The sequence below is a fragment of the Oncorhynchus kisutch genome, linkage group LG10 (genome assembly GCF_002021735.2).
Source record: "Oncorhynchus kisutch isolate 150728-3 linkage group LG10, Okis_V2, whole genome shotgun sequence".
NCBI classification, from domain to species: domain Eukaryota; kingdom Metazoa; phylum Chordata; class Actinopteri; order Salmoniformes; family Salmonidae; genus Oncorhynchus; species Oncorhynchus kisutch.
In genome coordinates this window covers 2,087,807-2,112,445 of record NC_034183.2, presented here as the reverse complement: position 1 = coordinate 2,112,445, position 24,639 = coordinate 2,087,807, and the positions used below count along the sequence as shown (strand labels likewise).

General features: G+C 43.1%; 1 protein-coding gene across 1 annotated transcript in view; it reads left to right on the top strand.

Annotated features, from left to right (window-relative positions):
* Positions 1 to 24,639, top strand: part of dennd4a (DENN/MADD domain containing 4A) — a 116,283-nt gene that overhangs the window by 55,204 nt on the left and 36,440 nt on the right. Inside the window, exons 13-17 of the mRNA XM_031832824.1 lie at positions 531 to 752; positions 2,120 to 2,265; positions 3,877 to 3,897; positions 20,114 to 20,253; positions 24,335 to 24,464. Of these exons, the coding sequence (XP_031688684.1) occupies positions 531 to 752; positions 2,120 to 2,265; positions 3,877 to 3,897; positions 20,114 to 20,253; positions 24,335 to 24,464 (659 nt within the window). The remainder of the gene's footprint in view (positions 1 to 530; positions 753 to 2,119; positions 2,266 to 3,876; positions 3,898 to 20,113; positions 20,254 to 24,334; positions 24,465 to 24,639) is intronic.

Below are 24,639 nucleotides of genomic sequence, written 5' to 3'. Positions count from 1 at the left end.
TGTTTAATGCCAGTGACAGGTCATTGGTAAAAATAGAAAAGAGTAGAGGGCCTAGAGAGCTGCCCTGCGGTATACCACACTTTACATGTTTGACATTAGAGATGCTTCCATTAAAGAAAACCCTTTGAGTTCTATTAGATAGATTGCCATGTTGTGGATTCAGAGCTGAGGTTGAAAAGCCATAACACAAGTTTTCTCAACAACAGGTTATGGTCAATAATATCAAAGGCTGCACTGAAATCTAACAGTACAGCTCCCACAATCTTCTTATTATCAATTTCGGGTCGGCAAGCTTTTGGATGTACCGTGCCATCTACCATTTCTGTCACCTTTATAGACCTGTGTGAATGTATTATCTCATAAGAAAGTTGTTACCTAACTAAAGACAAAGCAAACCATCAATATAAAAATGCTGACTAAAAAAACACTTCATAAAAGCAGAATGTACAGTATTTCTGGTCCTATTGTCCGACAGGGGCTTGTGTCTGAGGTTAGTTGATTAACACCTGTCTCTCTTCGGTATTGTCCAGGTGGCCAAGTCAGCGGCGAGGATGGTCAGATGGAGCCCACTGCGATTGACCCAGACCTGGCGAGCGGAGGGAAGAGCCTCCACACGCTAGAGATGCAGATCCAGGAAGCCTTCCTTAGGTTCATGGCGGCCATATTGAAAGGGTACCGCTCTTACCTCCTCCCCATCACACAGGCCCCCTCCGAAAGGACCACGGACGCAAGCTCGCTGTTCGACTTGCAAGGTTAGTAGCGGGTTTACATCTGATTTTAGTTTGTCACCATTCCTACAGGAGAATATCCAGCCACACTTGGAGTACAGTGGAAGTAGATTTCTACCTCTGCGTCGTCCTCCAAGAGTGACTGAATATCCCCCTCCCGTTGAAACAGTTAAGTCACATGTAGACAGACTGTTGTCGCTCTGCAGTCGACCACAGTTGAATTAACTTTGCAGCTGGTCCATCCTAACAATGAGGTCTGGAGTAGTGCCTGCAGAGTTTGACCTGATTTAGTGACTAATGATGTATGGTGATTTAGTGTAATGGTGATTTAGTGACTAATGGTGATTTAGTGACTAATGATGTATGGTGATTTAGTGACTAATGATGTATGGTGATTTAGTGACTAATGGTGATTTAGTGACTAATGATGTATGGTGATTTAGTGACTAATGATGTATGGTGATTTAGTGACTAATGGTGATTTAGTGACTAATGATGTATGGTGATTTAGTGACTAATGGTGATTTACTGACTAATGATGATTTAGTGACTAATGATGTATGGTGATTTAGTGTAATTATGATGTAGTGACTAATGGTGATTTAGTGACTAATGATGTATGGTGATTTAGTGACTAATGGTGATTTAGTGACTAATGATGTATGGTGATTTAGTGACTAATGATGTATGGTGATTTAGTGACTAATGGTGATTTAGTGACTAATGATGATTAGTGACTAATGGTGATTTAGTGACTAATGATGTATGGTGATTTAGTGACTAATGATGTATGGTCATTCAGTGACTAATGGTGATTAGTGACTAATGGTGATTTAGTGACTAATGATGTATGGTGATTTAGTGACTAATGATGTATGGTGATTTAGTGACTAATGATGTATGGTGATTCAGTGACTAATGATGTATGGTGATTTAGTGACTAATGATGTATGGTGATTTAGTGACTAATGATGTATGGAGATTTAGTGACTAATGATGTATGGTGATTTAGTGACTAATGATGTATGGTGATTTAGTGACTAATGATGTATGGAGATTTAGTGACTAATGGTGATTAATGACTAATGGTGATTTGGTGACTAATGATGTATGGTGATTTAGTGTCATGGTGATTTAGTGTCGTGTGGTTATCGTATGGTTGTAGTATGGTTGTCGTGTGGTTGTCGTGGTTGTCGTGGTTGTCGTGTGGTTGTCGTGTGGTTGTCATGTGGTTGTCATGTGGTTGTCATGTGGTTATCGTGTGGTTGTCATGTGGTTGTTATGTGGTTATCATGTGGTTGTCATGTGGTTGTCATGTGGTTATCGTATGGTTGTCGTGTGGTTGTCGTGTGGTTGTCATGTGGTTGTCATATGGTTGTCATGCTCCTCAGGGTTCTTGAAGAGCCGGGATCGTTCCCACCAGAAGTTCTACTCCCAGATGATCAAAACCCAGATGTTTATCCGGTTCATCGAGGAATGTTCCTTTGTCAGCGATAAAGACGCCAGTCTGGCCTTCTTCGACGAGTGTGTGGATAAGGTAAGATGATAATGTCCTATAGTATTCTCTGTGTGTTGATAAGGTAAGATGATAATGTCCTATAGTATTCTCAGTGTGTTGATAAGGTAAGATGATAACGTCGTATATTATTCTCAGTGTGTTGATAAGGTAACATGATAATGTCCTATAGTATTCTCAGCGTGTTGATAAGGTAAGATGATAATGTCCTATAGTATTCTCAGTGTGTTGATAAGGTAAGATGATAATGTCCTATAGTATTCTCAGTGTGTGGATAAGGTAAGATGATAATGTCCTATAGTATTCTCAGTGTGTGGATAAGGTAAGATGATAATGTCCTATAGTATTCTCAGTGTGTTGAGAAGGTAAGATGATAACGTCATATATTATTCTCAGTGTGTTGATAAGGTAACATGGTAATGTCCTATAGTATTCTCAGCGTGTTGATAAGGTAAGATGATAATGTCCTATAGTATTCTCAGTGTGTTGATAAGGTAAGATGATAATGTCCTATAGTATTCTCTGTGTGTTGATAAGGTAAGATGATAATGTCCTATAGTATTCTCAGTGTGTTGATACGGTAAGATGATAATGTCCTATAGTATTCTCAGTGTGTTGATAAGGTAAGACGATAATGTCCTATAGTATTCTCAGTGTGTTGATAAGGTAAGATGATAATGTCCTATAGAATTCTCAGACTAACATTCTAGCCTGGCTTTCTTGAGTGTGTCAGTAACGGAAGACTTGTCTGTCCATAGAGAATAAGATGGACCAGCACACCATAAATAGTATTCAACGAAGCATGTATTTCACTGCACGTAGTATTGCATCATTCAGTGGTTTGTTAGACTTCATGTACTGTATAGTTCCAACCATGTATTACGTAGAACGAGTCATTCACAGGACACAGTTCATGTATTTGAAATTGTAGGTGGTCCTTAAATTAAGATAAGTTTATCAGTCATCTGAGTTGTTTGTGAGATTCAGTATCTCATCCAGAATGTATTCATAATGTATCATTATACAGGGCCTTTGGCTGAACCAACAGGACACATTCAGGAAGTTGTAGAACAAACTGCAACCAGGGAACGCTTGTCCCTTTAGGCTACAATTAGTACTAGTCCTTCTGTTCTCTGGTCAATCCTTCATCTCTTTCTTTCTTTCTCCCTCTGCCTGGTGCTTTACTTCTACACTCTCCTGTCTACCTGTCCGTCTACCTGCCCGTCTACCTGTCTGTCTACCTGCCTGTCTACCTGTCTGTCTACCTGTCTGTCTACCTGCCTGTCTACCTGTCTGTCTACCTGTCTGTCTACCTGCCTGGTATTTTTCCTCTACACGCTCCTGTCTGTCTGCCTATCTACCTGCCTGTCTACCCACCTGTCTACCTGGCTGTCTACCTGTCTGCCTGTCTACCTGCCTGTCTACCCACCTGTCTACCCACCTGTCTACCCACCTGTCTACCTGGCTGTCTACCTGTCTGCCTGTCTACCTGCCTGTCTGCCTGTCTACCTGTCCGCCTGTCTACCTGCCTGTCTATCTGCCTGTCTGCCTGTCTACCTGTCTGCCTGTCTACCTGCCTGTCTACCCACCTGTCTACCCACCTGTCTACCCGCCTGTCTACCTGCCTGTCAGATTTACAGCAATGGAAGCAAGGTAAGCTCTCAGACCATCTTCTTCTTCTTCTTCTTTGTATATTCTTTACGTTTCAATGTGATATAGCTTAGAACCTCAGTTAGAACCCCAAGCTTCTTCACGGGTTGTGACTCAGCTGCAGTGCTGGGTACAGTTGTAGGATGTGGTGTTAACCATAGAGAGAGAGAGAGACACGGTGGAGAACAGAAGTTTGAGAAAGAGGAGAGAGACAGAGAACACATAAAGGAACAGACCAATTAGGATCAAATACTTGAATCAGTTTTAGAACCCATTGCCTTTTATGGTTGTGAGGTCTGGGGTCCGCTCACCAAACCAAGAATTCACAAAAATGTGACAAACACCAAATTTAAATAATATAACTAACCCTAACCCCTAACCCCTAACCCCTAACCCTAACCCTAACCCTAACCCTAACCCCTAACCCCTAACCCTAACCGTGAAATGCTCAAGAAAGAAAATAAAATATTTGATATTTTTAAGAAAATATTTACCAAATAAACTAAAGTAAAAAATTACACAATATAATAACAACAGGTGTAGTAGACCTCACAGTGAAATGCTGAATACAACTGGTGTAGTAGACCTTACAGTGAAATGCTGAATACAACAGGTGTAGTAGACCTTACAGTGAAATGCTGAATACAACAGGTGTAGTAGACCTCACAGTGAAATGCTGAATACAACAGGTGTAGTAGACCTCACAGTGAAATGCTGAATACAACAGGTGTAGTAGACCTCACAGTGAAATGCTGAATACAACAGGTGTAGTAGACCTCACAGTGTAATGCTGAATACAACAGGTGTAGTAGACCTCACAGTGAAATGCTGAATACAACAGGTGTAGTAGACCTCACAGTGAAATGCTGAATACAACAGGTGTAGTAGACCTCACAGTGAAATGCTGAATACAACTGGTGTAGTAGACCTTACAGTGAAATGCTGAATACAACAGGTGTAGTAGACCTCACAGTGAAATGCTGAATACAACAGGTGTAGTAGACCTCACAGTGAAATGCTGAATACAACAGGTGTAGTAGACCTCACAGTGTAATGCTGAATACAACAGGTGTAGTAGACCTCACAGTGAAATGCTGAATACAACAGGTGTAGTAGACCTTACAGTGAAATGCTGAATACAACAGGTGTAGTAGACCTCACAGTGAAATGCTGAATACAACAGGTGTAGTAGACCTTACAGTGGAATGCTGAATACAACAGGTGTAGTAGACCTCACAGTGAAATGCTGAATACAACAGGTGTAGTAGACCTCACAGTGAAATGCTGAATACAACAGGTGTAGTAGACCTCACAGTGAAATGCTGAATACAACAGGTGTAGTAGACCTCACAGTGAAATGCTGAATACAACAGGTGTAGTAGACCTCACAGTGAAATGCTGAATACAACAGGTGTAGTAGACCTCACAGTGAAATGCTGAATACAACAGGTGTAGTAGACCTCACAGTGAAATGCTGAATACAACAGGTGTAGTAGACCTCACAGTGAAATGCTGAATACAACAGGTGTAGTAGACCTCACAGTGAAATGCTGAATACAACAGGTGTAGTAGACCTTACAGTGAAATGCTGAATACAACAGGTGTAGTAGACCTCACAGTGAAATGCTGAATACAACAGGTGTAGTAGACCTTACAGTGAAATGCTGAATACAACAGGTGTAGTAGACCTCACAGTGAAATGCTGAATACAACAGGTGTAGTAGACCTTACAGTGAAATGCTGAATACAACAGGTGTAGTAGACCTCACAGTGAAATGCTGAATACAACAGGTGTAGTAGACCTCACAGTGAAATGCTGAATACAACAGGTGTAGTAGACCTCACAGTGAAATGCTGAATACAACAGGTGTAGTAGACCTTACAGTGAAATGCTGAATACAACAGGTGTAGTAGACCTCACAGTGAAATGCTGAATACAACAGGTGTAGTAGACCTCACAGTGTAATGCTGAATACAACAGGTGTAGTAGACCTTACAGTGAAATGCTGAATACAACAGGTGTAGTAGACCTCACAGTGAAATGCTGAATACAACAGGTGTAGTAGACCTCACAGTGAAATGTTGAATACAACAGGTGTAGTAGACCTCACAGTGAAATGTTGAATACAACAGGTGTAGTAGACCTTACAGTGAAATGTTGAATACAGCAGGTGTAGTAGACCTTACAGTGAAATGCTGAATACAACAGGTGTAGTAAACCTCACAGTGAAATGCTGAATACAACAGGTGTAGTAGACCTTACAGTGAAATGCTGAATACAACAGGTGTAGTAGACCTCACAGTGAAATGCTGAATACAACAGGTGTAGACCTCACAGTGAAATGCTGAATTCAACAGGTGTAGACCTCACAGTGAAATGCTGAATACAACAGGTGTAGTAAGACCTCACAGTGAAATGCTGAATACAACAAGTGTAGTAGACCTCACAGTGAAATGCTGAATTCAACAGGTGTAGACCTCACAGTGAAATGCTGAATACAACAGGTGTAGTAGACCTCACAGTGAAATGCTGAATACAACAGGTGTAGACCTCACAGTGAAATGCTGAATTCAACAGGTGTAGACCTCACAGTGAAATGCTGAATACAACAGGTGTAGTAAGACCTCACAGTGAAATGCTGAATACAACAAGTGTAGTAGACCTCACAGTGAAATGCTGAATTCAACAGGTGTAGACCTCACAGTGAAATGCTGAATACAACAGGTGTAGTAGACCTCACAGTGAAATGCTGAATACAACAAGTGTAGTAGACCTCACAGTGAAATGCTGAATACAACAGGTGTAGTAGACCTCACAGTGAAATGCTGAATACAACAGGTGTAGACTTCACAGGGAAATTCTGAATACAACAGGTGTAGTAAACCTCACAGTGAAATGTTGAATACAACAGGTGTAGTAGACCTCACAGTGAAATGCTGAATACAACAGGTGTAGTAGACCTTACAGTGAAATGCTGAATACAACAGGTGTAGTAGACCTCACAGTGAAATGCTGAATACAACAGGTGTAGTAGACCTCACAGTGAAATGCTGAATACAACAGGTGTAGTAGACCTCACAGTGAAATGCTGAATACAACAGGTGTAGTAGACCTTACAGTGAAATGCTGAATACAACAGGTGTAGTAGACCTCACAGTGAAATGCTGAATACAACAGGTGTAGTAGACCTTACAGTGACATGCTGAATACAACAGGTGTAGTAGACCTCACAGTGAAATGCTGAATACAACAGGTGTAGACCTCACAGTGAAATGCTGAATACAACAGGTGTAGTAGACCTCACAGTGAAATGCTGAATACAACAGGTGTAGTAGACCTCACAGTGAAATGCCGAATACAACAGGTGTAGTAGACCTCACAGTGAAATGCTGAATACAACAGGTGTAGTAGACCTCACAGTGAAATGCTGAATACAACAGGTGTAGTAGACCTCACAGTGAAATGCCGAATACAACAGGTGTAGTAGACCTCACAGTGAAATGCTGAATACAACAGGTGTAGTAGACCTCACAGTGAAATGCTGAATACAACAGGTGTAGTAGACCTCACAGTGAAATGCCGAATACAACAGGTGTAGTAGACCTCACAGTGAAATGCTGAATACAACAGGTGTAGTAGACCTCACAGTGAAATGCTGAGTACAACAGGTGTAGTAGACCTTACAGTGAAATGCTGAATACAACAGGTGTAGTAGACCTCACAGTGAAATGCTGAGTACAACAGATGTAGACATTACAGATTTAATTTTGGATTGGAGATGCTTAATGTGAGCCTGGAAGGAGAGTTTACAGTCTAACCAGACAGCCAGGTATTTGTAGTTGTCCACGTATTCAAGTCAGAGCCGTCCAGAGTAGTGATGCTGGATGGGCGTGCGGGCAGTGATCGATTGAATAGCATGCATTTAGTTTTACTTGCGTTTAAGAGCAGTTGGAGGCCATGGAAGGAGAGTTGTATGGCATTGAAGCTCGTCTGGAGGTTAGTTAACACAGTGTCCAAGGAGGGGCCAAAAGTATACAGAATGGTGTCGTCTGCGTAGAGGTGGATCAGAGTCTCACCAGCAGCAAGAGCAACATCATTGATGTATACAGGAAAGAGAGTCGGCCCGAGAATTGAACCCTGTGGCACACCCATAGAGACTGTCAGAGGACCGGACAACAGTCCCTCCGATTTGACACACTGAACTCTATCAGAGAAGTAGTTGGTAAACCAGGCAAGGCAGTCATTTTGAGAAACCAAGGCTGTTGAGTCTGCCAATAAGAATGTTGTGATTGACAGAGTCGAAAGCCTTGGCCAGGTCGATGAATACGGCTGCACAGTAATGTCTCTTATCAATAGTGGTTATAATGTCGTTTAGAACCTTGAGCCTGGCTGAGGTGCACCCATGACCAGCTCTGAAACCAGATTGCATAGCGGAGAAGGTATGGTGGGATTCGAAATGGTCAGTAATCTGTTTGTTAACTTGGCTTTCGAAGATCTTAGAAAAACAGGGTAGGATAGATATAGGTCTGTAGCAGTTTGGGTCTAGAGTGTCACCCACTTTGAAGAGGGGGATGACCGCGGCAGCTTTTCAATCTTTGGGAATCTCAGACGATACGAAAGAGAGGTTAAACAGGCTAGTAATAGGGGTTGCAACAATTTCGGCAGATATTTTTAGAAAGAGAGGGTCCAGATTGTCTAGCCCGGCTGATTTGTAGGGGTCCAGATTTTGCAGCTCTTTCAGAACGTCAGCTATCTGGATTTGGGTAAAGGTGAAATGATGGGGGCTTTGGCGGGTTGCTGTGGAGGGTGCCTGGGCAGTTGACCGGGGTAGGGGTAGTGAGGTGGAAAGCATGGCCAGCCGTAGAGAAATGCTTATTGAAATTCTCAATTATAGTGGATTTATCAGTGGTGACAGTGTTTCCTAGCCTCAGAGCAGTGGGCAGCTGGGAGGAGGTGCTCTTATTCTCCATGGACTTTACAGTGTCCCAGAACGTTTTTGAGTTAGTACTACAGGATGCAAATTTCTGTTTGAAAAAGCTAGCCTTAGCTTTTCTAACTGCCTGTGTATATTTGTTCCTAACTTCCCTGAAAAGTTGCATATCACGGGGGCTATTCGATGCTAATGCAGAACGCCACAGGATGTTTTTGTGCTGGTCAAGGGCAGACTGGTCTGGAGTGAACCAAAGACTATATCTATTCGTAGTTCTACATTTTTTGAGAGGGGCATGCTTATTTAAGATGGTGAGGAAGGCACTTTTAAAGAATAGCCAGGCATCATCTACTGACGGGATGAGTTTTTAATTTTTTAATTTCACCTTTATTTAACCAGGTAGGCTAGTTGAGAACAAGTTCTCATTTGCAACTGCGACCTGAGGTCAATGTCATTCCAGGATACCCCGGCCAGGTCGATTAGAAAGGCCTGCTCACAGAAATGTTTCAGGGAGCGTTTGACAGGGATGAGGGGTGGTCGTTTGATTACAGACCCATTACGGATGCAGGCAATGAGGCAGTGATCACTGAGATCTTGATTGAAAACAGCAGAGGTGTATTTGGAGGGCGAGTTTTGTATGCATCTCTGTGTGTGGAGTAAATGTGGTCTAGAATTTTCCGTCTGGTTGCACATGTGACATGCTGGTAGAAAATAGGTGAAACGGATTTAAGTTTGCCAGCTTTAAAGTCACCGGCCACTAGGAGCGCAGCTTCTGAATGAGCATTTTCTTGTTTGCTTATGGCCTTATACAGCTGGTTGAGTGCGGTCTTAGTGCCAGCATCGGTTTGTGATGGTAAATAGACGGCTGTGCATAATATAGATGAGAACTCTCTTGGTAGATAGTGTGGTCTACAGCTTATCATAAGGTACTCTACCTCAGGCAAGTAATACCTCGAGACTTCTTTAATATTAGACATCACGCACCAGCTGTTATTGACAAATAGACACACAACCCGCCCCTCGTCTTACCAGACATAGCTTCTCTGTCCAGCCGGTGCATGGACAAACCCGCCAGCTCTTAATTATCCGTGTCGTCGTTCAGCCACGACTTGGTGAAAGATGAGATTTGAGTTGGTAGTATAATCTTGATCGTATAAATCAACCTGATGTATAGTTACTCAATCATGAAGCCAGTATAAATCAACCTGATGTATAGTTACCCCCTCATGAACCCAGTATTAATCAACCTGTGAAGTTACTCACTCATGAAGCCAGTCTAAAGAGACTGGGTACCAGTCTCTTTAGCTAACCCACTCCCTGTCTACTGTATAGCCTGGGTACCAGTCTCTTTAGCTAACCCACTCCCTGTCTACTGTATAGCCTGGGTACCAGTCTCTTTAGCTAACCCACTCCCTGTCTACTGTATAGCCTGGGTACCAGTCTCTTTAGCTAACCCACTCCCTGTCTACTGTATAGCCTGGGTACCAGTCTCTTTAGCTAACCCACTCCCTGTCTACTGTATAGCCTGGGTACCAGTCTCTTTAGCTAACCCACTCCCTGTCTACTGTATAGCCTGGGTACCAGTCTCTTTAGCTAACCCACTCCCTGTCTACTGTATAGCCTGGGTACCAGTCTCTTTAGCTAACCCACTCCCTGTCTACTGTATAGCCTGGGTACCAGTCTCTTTAGCTAACCCACTCCCTGTCTACTGTATAGCCTGGGTACCAGTCTCTTTAACTAATCCACTCCATGTCTACTGTATAGCCTGGGTACCAGTCTCTTTAGCTAATCCACTCCCTGTACTTCATATCATTGTTATTTATTTTTATTTCACCTTTATTTAACCAGGTAGGTTAGTTGAGAACAAGTTCTCATTTACAACTGCGACCTGGCCAAGATAAAGCATAGCAGTGAGACACATACAACACAGAGTTACACATGGAATAAAACAAACACACAGTCAATAATACAGTAGAAAAATAAGTCTATATACAATGTGAGCAAATGAGGTGAGATAAGGGAGGTAAAGGCAAAAAAAAGGCCATGGTGGCAAAGTAAATACAATATAGCAAGTAAAACACTGGAATGGTAGATTTGCAGTGGAAGAATGTGCAAAGTAGAGACAGAAATAATGGCACATCAATAATCATCGGCCAGGTTGCAGAAAACATAAATACAGTACAATACAACACAATATAGTACAGTACAGTACAGTAAAGTACAGTGCAATATAGTACAATACAATACTTTACAATACAGTACAATACAGTACAATATAATGCAGTATAATACAGTACAATACAATACAATACAATATACTACAGTACAATACAGTACAATACAACACAATATAGTACAATACAATACTTTACAATACAGTACAATACAGTACAATATAATGCAGTATAATACAGTACAATACAATACAATACAATATACTACAGTACAATACAGTACAATACAACACAATATAGTACAATATAGTAAAGTACAGTACAATACAGTACAATGCAATACTTTACAATACAGTACAATACTTTACAATACAGTACAATACAGTACAATGCAGTACAATACAGTACAATGCAGTACAATACAGTAAAGTACAGTACAATACAGTACAATATAGTACAATACAATATAGTACAGTACAATACAGTACAATACAATATAGTACAGTACAATACAGTAAAGCACAGTACAATACAGTACAATATAATACAGTACAGTACAATACCGTAAAGTACAGTGCAATACAGTAAAGTACAGTACAATGCAGTACAATACAGTAAAGTGCAGTACAATACAGTGCAATACAGTACAATATAGTACAATACAATATAGTACAGTACAATATAGTACAATACAATATAGTTCAGTACAATACAGTACAATATAATAAAGTACAATACAATACAATATAGTACAATATAATACAGTACAATACAGTACAATATAATACAGTACAATACAGTACAATATAGTACAATACAATATAGTACAGTACAATATAGTACACTACAATATAGTACAGTACAATACAGTACAATATAATGCAGTATAATACAGTACAATACAGTACAATACAATATACTACAGTACAATACAGTACAGTACAATACAATATAATACAGTAAAATACAGTACAATACAGTACAATACAATACAATATAGTACAATACAATATAGTACAGTACAATACAGTACAATATAATGCAGTATAATACAGTACAATACAGTACAATACAATATACTACAGTACAATACAGTACAATACAATATAATACAGTAAAATACAGTACAATACAGTACAATACAGTACAATACAATACAGTAAATTACAGTACAATACAGTACAGTACAGTACAATACAGTAAAGTGCAGTACAATACAGTACAATACAATATAATACAGTACAATACAGTACAATACAGTACAATACAGTACAATACAATACAGTAAATTACAGTACAATACAGTACAGTACAGTACAATACAGTAAAGTGCAGTACAATACAGTACAATACAATATAATACAGTAAAATACAGTACAATACAGTACAATACAGTACAATACAATACAGTAAATTACAGTACAATACAGTACAGTACAGTACAATACAGTAAAGTGCAGTACAATACAGTAAATTACAGTACAATACAGTTAAGTACAGTACAATACAGTGCAATAGGGTACAATACAGTACAATATAGTACAATACAATACAGTACAGTACAATACAGTACAATACAGTACAATACAGTAAAGTACAGTACAATACAGTACAATACAATATAATACAGTAAAATACAGTACAATACAGTACAATACAGTACAATACAGTACAGTACAATACAGTACAATACAGTACAGTACAATACAGTACAATACAGTACAATACAGTAAAGTACAGTACAATACAGTACAATACAATATAATACAGTAAAATACAGTACAATACAGTACAATACAGTACAATACAGTACAATACAGTACAGTACAATACAGTACAATATAGTACAATATAATACAGTACAGTACAATACAGTACAATATAATGCAGTGCAATACAGTACAATACAGTAAAGTGCAGTACAATACAGTGCAATAGGGTACAATACAGTACAATATAGTACAATACAATATAGTACAGTACAATACAGTACAATATAATGCAGTACAATACAGTACAATACAATATAGTAAAATATAGTACAATATAATACAGTACAATACAATATAGTACAATACAGTGCCCTGTAGAATGAAATACCTTGCTTTATTCTCTCTACTCTCTCTGATGACTCATATACTTTCTGTCAGCTAGAGGAAGTTGGACCGAACAAGACTAGTTTGTTAGTTTCCAGCCAGACCCACTGCTCGATTTGTATTTGCGTGTGTGTGTGTGTGTGTGTGTGTGTGTGTGTGTGTGTGTGTGTGTGTGTGTGTGTGTGTGTGTGTGTGTGTGTGTGTGTGTGTGTGTGTGTGTGTGTGTGTATGTTCTGTAATAGCCTCATAGAGCAACATGAGATTATAGAATTATGTTCAGGTCAGTGGAGCCTGGATTCATGTAGACTAGGAGAGGGGGAGGGGAGTGAGTGAGGAGGGGTGGACTTGACGTATCCTTGGCATGGCAGAAGGGAGGGGTACGGAGAGGTGAAGGGGGGGAGAGGAGGGAGAGAAGGGAGGGGTAAGGAGAGGAGAGGAGGGAGAGAAGGGAGAGGTAAGGACTATGATGCATGGCAGTTCAGATTATTGGTGTAAGTAGAGGGGGGAGGAGGGGGTGGGAGAAGGGAGGAGAGGAGGGAGAGAAGGGAGGGTAAGGAGAGGTGAGGGGGAGGAGAGGAGGGAGAGAAGGGAGGGTTAGGAGAGAGAGAAGGGAGGTAAGGAGAGGTGGAAGGGGAGGAGAGGAGGGAAAGAAGGGGGGTAAGGAGAGGTGAGGGGGAGGAGAGGAGGGAGAGAAGGGGGGTAAGGAGGGAGGGGTGAAGGGGGAGGAGAGGAGAGAGAGAAGGGGGGTAAGGAGGGAGGGGTGAAGGGGGAGGAGAGGAGAGAGAGAAGGGGGGTAAGGAGGGAGGGGTGAAGGGGGAGGAGAGGAGAGAGAGAAGGGAGGGTAAGGAGAGGTGGAGGGGGAGGAGAGGAGGGAGAGAAGGGAGGGTAAGGAGAGGTGGAGGGGGAGGAGAGGAGGGAGAGAAAGGAGGGTAAGGAGAGGTGGAGGGGGAGGAGAGGAGGGAGAGAAGGGAGGGTAAGGAGAGGTGGAGGGGGAGGAGAAGAGGGAGAGAAGGGAGGGTAAGGAGAGGTGGAGGGGGAGGAGAGGAGGGAGAGAAGGTGGGGTAAGGAGAGGGGGAGGGGGAGGGAGATAAGGGGGGGTGGGTAGGGATGGGTGAAGGGGGAGGAGAGGAGAGAGAGAAGGGGGGTAAGGAGGGAGGGGTGAAGGGGGAGGAGAGGAGAGAGAGAAGGAGGGGTAAGGAGAGGTGGAGGGGAGGGAGAGAAGGGGGGGGTAGGGATGGGTGAAGGGGGAGGAGAGGAGAGAGAGAAGGGGGGTAAGGAGGGAGGGGTGAAGGGGGAGGAGAGGAGAGAGAGAAGGGGGTAAGGAGAGGTGGAGGGGAGGGAGAGAAGGGGGGGTAGGGAGGGGTGAAGGGGAGGAGAGGAGAGAGAGAAGGGGGGTAAGGAGGGAGGGGTGAAGGGGGAGGAGAGGAGAGAGAGAAGGGGGGGTAGGGAGAGGTGGAGGGGAGGGAGAGAAGGGGGGGTAGGGAGGGAGGGGTGAAGGGGGAGGAGAGGAGAGAGAGAAGGGGGGTAAGGAGAGATAAGGAGAGGTGGAGGGAGGGGTGAAGGGGGAGGAGAGGAGAGAGAGAAGGGGGTAAGGAGAGGTGGAGGGGAGGGGAGAGAGAAGGGGAGGTAAGGAGGGAATGGTGAAGGGGGAGGAGAGGAGATAGAGAAGGGGGTAAGGAGGGAGGGGTGAAGGGGTGAAGGGGGAGGAGAGGAGAGAGAGAAGGAGGGGTAAGGAGGGAATGGTGAAGGGGGAGGAGAGGAGATAGAGAAGGGGGTAAGGAGGGAGGGGTGAAGGGGGAGGAGAGGAGATAGAGAAGGGGAGGTAAGGAGGGAATGGTGAAGGGGGAGGAGAGGAGATAGAGAAGGGGGTAAGGAGGGAGGGGTGAAGGGGTGAAGGGGGAGGAGAGGAGAGAGAGAAGGGGGTAAGGAGGGAGGGGTGAAGGGGTGAAGGGGGAGGAGAGGAGAGAGAGAAGGAGGGGTAAGGACTATGATGCTGAGTTATGACCCTGATAGACATTATTAATGCTTGTCTGGATTAACTCTTAGGATGTGATCTGTACTATTTAATTGAACCTGTATTTCACCAGGCAAGTCAGTTTAAGAACAAATTCTTATTTTCAATGACGGCCTAGGAACAGTGCCTGTTCAGGGACAGAACGACAGTTTTGTACCTTGTCAGCTCAGGGGTTTGAACGCTCTAACCACTAGGCTACCTGCCACCTCTACACTCTAACCACTAGGCTACCCTGCCGCCCCAATAGGATATTAACTCTCCACTCTGGAATCTGTGGTCTCCTCTCTGTGAATCTGTGCCAAGGCAGCAGCTACTCTTCCTGGGGTTTATTCATGGATCCCCATTAGTTCCTGCAAAGGCAGCAGCTACTCTTCCTGGGGTTTATTATGGATCCCCATTAGTTCCTGCCAAGGCAGCAGCTACTCTTCCTGGGGTTTATTCATGTATCCCCATTAGTTCCTGCCAAGGTAGCAGCTACTCTTCCTGGGGTTTATTATGGATCCCCATTAGTTCCTGCCAAGGCAGCAGCTACTCTTCCTGGGGTTTATTATGGATCCCCATTAGTTCCTGCCAAGGCAGCAGCTACTCTTCCTGGGGTTTATTATGGATCCCCATTAGTTCCTGCCAAGGCAGCAGCTACTCTTCCTGTGGTTTATTATGGATCCCCATTAGTTCCTGCCAAGGCAGCAGCTACTCTTCCTGGGGTTTATTATGGATCCCCATTAGTTCCTGCCAAGGCAGCAGCTACTCTTCCTGGGGTTTATTATGGATCCCCATTAGTTCCTGCCAAGGCAGCAGCTACTCTTCCTGGGGTTTATTATGGATCCCCATTAGTTCCTGTCAAGGCAGCAGCTACTCTTCCTGGGTTCCAGCAACATAAGACAGTTACTTATAGTTTAAAATACTACATGACATACATAGACCTACCTTGTTGATAGTGTTGTTAAGAAGGTAGAAACTAGGGCCTGTAGGACCTGCCTTGTTGATAGTGCTGTTAAGAAGGTAGAAACTAGGGCCTGTAGGGCCTGCCTTGTTGATAGTGCTGTTAAGAAGGTAGAAACTAGGACCTGTAGGACCTGCATTGGTGATAGTGCTGTTAAGAAGGTAGAAACTAGGGCCTGTAGGACCTACCTTGTTGATAGTGTTGTTAAGAAGGTAGAAACTAGGGCCTGTAGGACCTACCTTGTTGATAGTGCTGTTAAGAAGGTAGAAACTAGGGCCTGTAGGACCTGCCTTGTTGATAGTGTTGTTAAGAAGGTAGAAACTAGGGCCTGTAGGACCTGCCTTGTTGATAGTGTTGTTAAGAAGGTAGAAACTAGGGCCTGTAGGACCTACCTTGTTGATAGTGCTGTTAAGAAGATAGAAACTAGAGCCTGTAGGACCTGCCTTGTTGATAGTGCTGTTAAGAAGGTAGAAACTAGGGCCTGTAGGACCTGCCTTGTTGATAGTGCTGTTAAGAAGGTAGAAACTAGGGCCTGTAGGACCTGTCTTGTTGATAGTGTTGTTAAGAAGGTAGAAACTAGGGCCTGTAGGACCTGCCTTGTTGATAGTGTTGTTAAGAAGGTAGAAACTAGGGCCTGTAGGACCTGCCTTGTTGATAGTGTTGTTAAGAAGGTAGAAACTAGGGCCTGTAGGACCTGCCTTGTTGATAGTGTTTTTAAGGTAGAAACTAGGGCCTGTAGGACCTGCCTTGTTGATAGTGCTGTTAAGAAGGTAGAAACTAGGGCCTGTAGGACCTGCCTTGTTGATAGTGTTTTTAAGGTAGAAACTAGGGCCTGTAGGACCTGCCTTGTTGATAGTGCTGTTAAGAAGGTAGAAACTAGGGCCTGTAGGACCTTCCTTGTTGATAGTGTTGTTAAGAAGGTAGAAACTAGGGCCTGTAGGACCTGCCTTGTTGATAGTGTTGTTAAGAAGGTAGAAACTAGGGCCTGTAGGACCTGCCTTGTTGATAGTGTTGTTAAGAAGGTAGAAACTAGGGCCTGTAGGACCTGCCTTGTTGATAGTGTTGTTAAGAAGGTAGAAACTAGGGCCTGTAGGACCTGCCTTGTTGATAGTGTTTTTAAGGTAGAAACTAGGGCCTGTAGGACCTGCCTTGTTGATAGTGCTGTTAAGAAGGTAGAAACTAGGGCCTGTAGGACCTGCCTTGTTGATAGTGTTGTTACGAAGGTAGAAACTAGGGCCTGTAGGACCTGCCTTGTTGATAGTGTTGTTAAGAAGGTAGAAACTAGGGCCTGTAGGACCTGCCTTGTTGATAGTGTTGTTAAGAAGGTAGAAACTAGGGCCTGTAGGACCTACCTTGTTGATAGTGCTGTTAAGAAGATAGAAACTAGGGCCTGTAGGACCTGCCTTGTTGATAGTGCTGTTAAGAAGGTAGAAACTAGGGCCTGTAGGACCTGCCTTGTTGATAGTGTTGTTAAGAAGGTAGAAACTAGGGCCTGTAGGACCTGCCTTGTTGATAGTGTTGTTAAGAAGGTAGAAACTAGGGCCTGTAGGACCTGCCTTGTTGATAGTGTTGTTAAGAAGGTAGAAACTAGGGCCTGTAGGACCTGCCTTGTTGATAGTGTTGTTAAGAAGGTAGAAACTAGGGCCTGTAGGACCTGCCTTGTTGATAGTGTTGTTAAGAAGGTAGAAACTAGGGCCTGTAGGACCTGTCTTGTTGATAGTGCTGTTAAGAAGGTAGAAACTAGGACCTGTAGGACCTGCCTTGTTGATAGTGTTGTTAAGAAGGTAGAAACTAGGGCCTGTAGGACCTGCCTTGTTGATAGTGTTGTTAAGAAGGTAGAAACTAGGACCTGTAGGACCTGTCTTGTTGATAGTGTTGTTAAGAAGGTAGAAACTAGGGCCTGTAGGACCTGTCTTGTTGATAGTGTTTTTAAGATTCAGAGGTTTGTGATCCAAATCAAATACAAGTTTAGTTTTAGTTTTTTTTAAATATTAAATATAAATATATATATACAGGTTAACCAGGTTAGTAAACCAGGTTAGTAAACCAGGTTAGTAAACCAGGTTAGTAAACAAGGTTAGTAAACCAGGTTAGTAAACCAGGTTAGTAAACCAGGTTAGTAAACCAGGTTGGTAAACCAGGTTAGTAAACCAGGTTAGTAAACCAGGTTAGTAAACCAGGTTAAGGTTAAAACCAGGTTAGTAAACAAGGTTAGTAAACCAGGTTAGTAAACCAGGTTAGTAAACCAGGTTGGTAAACCAGGTTAGTAAACCAGGTTAGTAAACCAGGTTAGTAAACCAGGTTAGTAAACAAGGTTAGTAAACCAGGTTAGTAAACCAGGTTAGTAAACCAGGTTAGTAAACAAGGTTAGTAAACAAGGTTAGTTAACAAGGTTAGTAAACCAGGTTAGTAAACCAGGTTAGTAAACCAGGTTAGTAAACTAGGTTAGTAAACCAGGTTAGTAAACAAGGTTAGTAAACAAGGTTAGTAAACCAGGTTAGTAAACCAGGTTAGTAAACCAGGTTAGTAACCAGGTTAGTAAACCAGGTTAGTAAACCAGGTTAGTAAACAAGGTTAGTAAACCAGGTTAGTAAACCAGGTTAGTAAACAAGGTTAGTAAACAAGGTTAGTTAACAAGGTTAGTAAACCAGGTTAGTAAACCAGGTTAGTAAACCAGGTTAGTAAACTAGGTTAGTAAACCAGGTTAGTAAACCAGGTTAGTAAACAAGGTTAGTAAACCAGGTTAGTAAACCAGGTTAGTAAACCAGGTTAGTAAACCAGGTTAGTAAACCAGGTTGGTAAACCAGGTTAGTAAACCAGGTTAGTAAACCAGGTTAGTAAACCAGGTTAGTAAACCAGGTTAGTAAACAAGGTTAGTAAACCAGGTTAGTAAACCAGGTTAGTAAACAAGGTTAGTAAACCAGGTTAGTAAACCAGGTTAGTAAACAAGGTTAGTAAACCAGGTTAGTAAACCAGGTTAGTAAACAAGGTTAGTAAACCAGGTTAGTTAACAAGGTTAGTAAACCAGGTTAGTAAACAAGGTTAGTGGAATCACTGGTCTGGAATCACTGGTCCGGAATCACTGGTCTGGAATCACTGGTCTCTTCTCTGTCTGACATAATTTCAATGATTTCCTGGTCCTGTCTGGCAACAGATGACAGATCACTGATCATAGATGGCATTATCCCCTGTACCTGTCTGGCAGCAGATGACAGATCACTGATCATAGATGGCATTAGCCCCTGTACCTGTCTGGCAGCAGATGACAGATCACTGATCATAGATGGCATTAGCCCCTGTACCTGTCTGGCAGCAGATGACAGATCACTGATCATAGATGGCATTAGCCCCTGTACCTGTCTGGCAGCAGATGACAGATCACTGATCATAGATGGCATTAGCCCCTGTACCTGTCTGGCAGCAGATGACAGATCACTGATCATAGATGGCATTAGCCCCTGTACACGCTTGCTAGTCGCTGCCAAGTAAGAAACAGGTCGTATGAACAATGCAAAGGCACTTTCACTCTCATGTACAGAAATAATGAAATAATGCCTTTTTGTAACTTGGCTGTTGTATGTATCTGTGTCTGTAGCCTTCTTGTGTCTTTCTATTGTGAACTGTGTTGTAGACAGACAGACTAGAGGACAGAACTGTGTTGTGGACAGACAGAGGACAGAACTGTGTTGTGGACAGACAGAATAGAGGACAGAACTGTGTTGTAGACAGATAGACTAGAGGACAGAACTGTGTTGTGGACAGACAGACTAGAGGACTGTGTTGTGGACAGACAGACTAGAGGACAGAACTGTGTTGTGGACAGACAGACTAGAGGACAGAACTGTGTTGTAGACAGACAGACTAGAGGACAGAACTGTGTTGTAGACAGACAGAATAGAGGACAGAACTGTGTTGTGGACAGACAGACTAGAGGACAGAACTGTGTTGTGGACAGACAGACTAGAGGACTGTGTTGTGGACAGACAGACTAGAGGACAGAACTGTGTTGTGGACAGACAGAATAGTGGACAAATCAATCAGGAAGGTGTGTTCCCTTTCAGATTCAGATGGACAGTGATGGACCAGAAGACACCAGGTTGATAGAGCTGGACGAGTCCCATCGCAGTGAACACACAGTCTACATCAACCCTCCTGAACTAAGACTTTTGGCTCAGGGAGAGGAGCACCCACTCTGCTATAGGTACTGTACACACACACACACACACACACACACACACACACACACACACACACACACACACACACACACACACACACACACACACACACACACACACACACACACACACACACACACACACACACACACACACACACACACACTCTGTCTCTATCTCTGTCTCTATCTCTCTCTCTCTCTCCCAATTCAATTTCAATTTAAAGGCTTTATTGGCATGGGAAACATATGTTAACATTGCCAAAGCAAGTGATGTAGATAATAAACAAAAGTGAAATAAACTATAAAAAATGAACAGTGTTAGGTTCTAGTTTTTCAGAGTAAATAACTCACAGACACTAGAGAAGCTTAACCAAGTTAAACCTCCCCAAAGGGTCTTTACAGCTGTAGTTCAGACAAAAACACATTCCTACCATCACAAGTAATGGTAGCAATGTATATACCCCACTTTATACACCCCTCCTTCTCTCCCATCCTGACATCGTATGGTATCCACAGGAAGAGGGTAACAGGATACTAAACCCTTATTACCTGACCTACTGACCTCAACCCCTCCTTCTCTCCAATCCTTACATCTTATGGTATCCACAGGAAGAGGGTAACAGGATACTAAAACCCTTATGACTCCCTTCAGGGGATCTGACCTGACCTGCTGACCTCAACCCCTCCTTCTCTCCAATCCTTACATCTTATGGTATCCACAGGAAGAGGGTAACAGGATACTAAATCCTTATTACTTGACCTTCTGACCTCTACCCCTCCTTCGCCTAATCCCACAGATGTCCATCTTCTTCCCCTATAGCAATCCTTTGATCTCCTCTCGTCCATCCAAAACCATCTGTCTACAGAGAACCATTCAGTTCTGACATAAACCCCTCTGTCACTCCTTTATATACACAATGCTTCTGATATATAATTGATGTAATATTTCATGTTCAAAGGTTAGCCTGAATCCAACAACATTAAATATTACACGTACAGAAGTTCCAAAATAATAAAGACATTTCAAATGTCACATTATTATATACAGTGTTTTAATGATGTTCAAATAGTTACAAGTACAAAATGGAAAATACATCAACATAAATATGGGTTGTATTTACAATGGTGTTTGTTCTTCACTGGTTGTCCTTTTCTTGTGGCATCAGGTCACAAATCTTACTGCTGTGATGGCGCACTGTGGAATTTCACCCAGTAGATATGGGAGTTTTCGAATTGTTTGTGGATCTGTGTAATCTGAGGGAAATATGTCTCTCTAATATGGTCATGCAATGGACAGGAGGTTAGAATGTGCAGCTCAGTTTCCACCTCATTTTGTGGGCAGTGTGCACATAGCCTGTCTTCTCTTGAGAGCCATTTCTGTCTACGGCAGCCTTTCTCAATAGCAAAGCTATGCTCACTGAATCTGGACATAGTCAAATATTTCCTTAAGTTTGGGTCAGTCACAGTGGTCAGGTATTCTGCCGCTGTGTACTCTCTGTGCCAAAGAGCATTCTAGTTTGCTCTGTTTTTTGTTAATTCTTTCCAATGTGTCAAGTAATTATCTTTTTGTTTTCTCATGATTTGGTTGGGTCTAATTGTGCTGCTGTCCTGGGGCTCTGTGGGGTGTGTTTGTGTTTGTGAACAGAGCCCCAGGACCAGCTTGCTTAGGGGACTCTTCTCCAGGTTCATCTCTCTGTAGATGATGGCTTTGTTATGGAAGGTTTGGGAATCACTTCCTTTTAGGTGGTTGTAGAATTTAACAGCTCTTTTCTGGAGTTTAATAATTAGCGGGTATCGGTCTAATTCTGCTCTGCATGCATTATTGAGTGTTTTACATTGTATACGGGGGATGCTGGGGGATGCTGCTGGCTTACGTCTAAAGTGTAAAAACATGACATACCCGTGTACAGGGTTTGGTAACTCTTGAGGTTCCAACGAATTAGGTAAATCTGATTTTAATTTTCTCACTGAGGGAACAATTTGCAGAACACTTTACAATTAGATGTCCTGGTGCCTCTCAGGCAGTTTAGGGTGTAGCTAAACCCAGTAGCTGAGGCCTGTAACTGTTTTTAACAATGGTTGTGTTTTGTTTTACATTGTATTGGTTGTTGTATTGTTGGGATCAGGGCAGCCTTGGGAATGAGAACCTGGTCTCAATGGGTTTTCATTGGGAATGAGAACCTGGTCTCAATGGGTTTTCATTGGGAATGAGAACCTGGTCTCAATGGGTTTTCATTGGGAATGAGAACCTGGTCTCAATGGGTTTTCATTGGGAATGAGAACCTGGTCTCAATGGGTTTTCATTGGGAATGAGAACCTGGTCTCAATGGGTTTTCATTGGGAATGAGAACCTGGTCTCAATGGGTTTTCATTGGGAATGAGAACCTGGTCTCAATGGGTTTTCATTGGGAATGAGAACCTGGTCTCAATGGGTTTTCATTGGGAATGAGAACCTGGTCTCAATGGGTTTTCATTGGGAATGAGAACCTGGTCTCAATGGGTTTTCATTGGGAATGAGAACCTGGTCTCAATGGGTTTTCATTGGGAATGAGAACCTGGTCTCAATGGGTTTTCATTGGGAATGAGAACCTGGTCTCAATGGGTTTTCATTGGGAATGAGAACCTGGTCTCAATGGGTTTTCATTGGGAATGAGAACCTGGTCTCAATGGGTTTTCATTGGGAATGAGAACCTGGTCTCAATGGGTTTTCATTGGGAATGAGAACCTGGTCTCAATGGGTTTTCATTGGGAATGAGAACCTGGTCTCAATGGGTTTTCATTGGGAATGAGAACCTGGTCTCAATGGGTTTTCATTGGGAATGAGAACCTGGTCTCAATGGGTTTTCATTGGGAATGAGAACCTGGTCTCAATGGGTTTTCATTGGGAATGAGAACCTGGTCTCAATAGGTTTTCATTGGGAATGAGAACCTGGTCTCAATGGGTTTTCCTGGGAATGAGAACCTGGTCTCAATGGGTTCCCCTGGGAATGAGAACCTGGTCTCAATGGGTTCTCCTGGGAATGAGAACCTGGTCTCAATGGGTTCCCCTGGGAATGAGAACCTGGTCTCAATGGGTTTTCATTGGGAATGAGAACCTGGTCTCAATGGGTTTTCATTGGGAATGAGAACCTGGTCTCAATGGGTTTTCATTGGGAATGAGAACCTGGTCTCAATGGGTTTTCATTGGGAATGAGAACCTGGTCTCAATGGGTTTTCATTGGGAATGAGAACCTGGTCTCAATGGGTTTTCCTGGGAATGAGAACCTGGTCTCAATGGGTTCCCCTGGGAATGAGAACCTGGTCTCAATGGGTTCCCCTGGGAATGAGAACCTGGTCTCAATGGGTTCCCCTGGGAATGACAACCTGGTCTCAATGGGTTTTCCCTGGGAATGAGAACCTGATCTCAATGGGTTCCCCTGGGAATGAGAACCTGGTCTCAATGGGTTTTCCCTGGGAATGAGAACCTGGTCTCAATGGGTTCCCCTGGGAATGACAACCTGGTCTCAATGGGTTTTCCTGGGAACGAGAACCTGGTCTCAATGGGTTCCCCTGGGAATGAGAACCTGGTCTCAATGGGTTCCCCTGGGAATGAGAACCTTGGTCTCAATGGGTTTTCCTGGGAATGAGAACCTGCTGAGGTATTTCAGGGCTACAAGTAAATTGTGATACGTCTGATGGTAACTGAGGAGAGGTATGAAAAAAAGTGTTGTGTTGAACCATATCCTGTCCAACTACTGACAGTGTTGTGTTAACCCTGTCCAGCTACTGACCGTGTTGTGTTAACCCTGTCCAGCTACTGACAGTGTTGTGTTAACCCTGTCCAACTACTGACCGTGTTGTGTTAACCCTGTCCAGCTACTGACCGTGTTGTGGTAACCCTGTCCAGCTACTGACCGTGTTGTGGTAACCCTGTCCAGCTACTGACCGTGTTGTGGTAACCCTGTCCAGCTACTGACAGTGTTGTGTAACCCTGTCCAGCTACTGACCGTGTTGTGTTAACCCTGTCCAACTACTGACAGTGTTGTATTAACCCTGTCCAGCTACTGACCGTGTTGTGTTAACCCTGTCCAACTACTGACAGTGTTGTGTTAACCCTGTCTAGCTACTCTGGGTTTCCGGTGCTGAGTCGTGATTTGTTGGAGCTCCAGGATGGACCTCGCCCCTCAGCCAGCCTGACACAGAGACACACCAGTCCAGCCAGCCCTGCTGCCATCTTTAGGCGCTCCAAACAGGTCATTACCACACGCAGCTACGCAAAAACCAGAGACAGACAGAGGGACGGAACCAACAGACAGTCGCACACACACACACACACACCTAATCTCAGCTAAGACCTAATCCTCCGTACCAGACAGACAGACAGGCTAAGCCCTACTCCTCCGTACCACAGACAGACAGACAGACAGA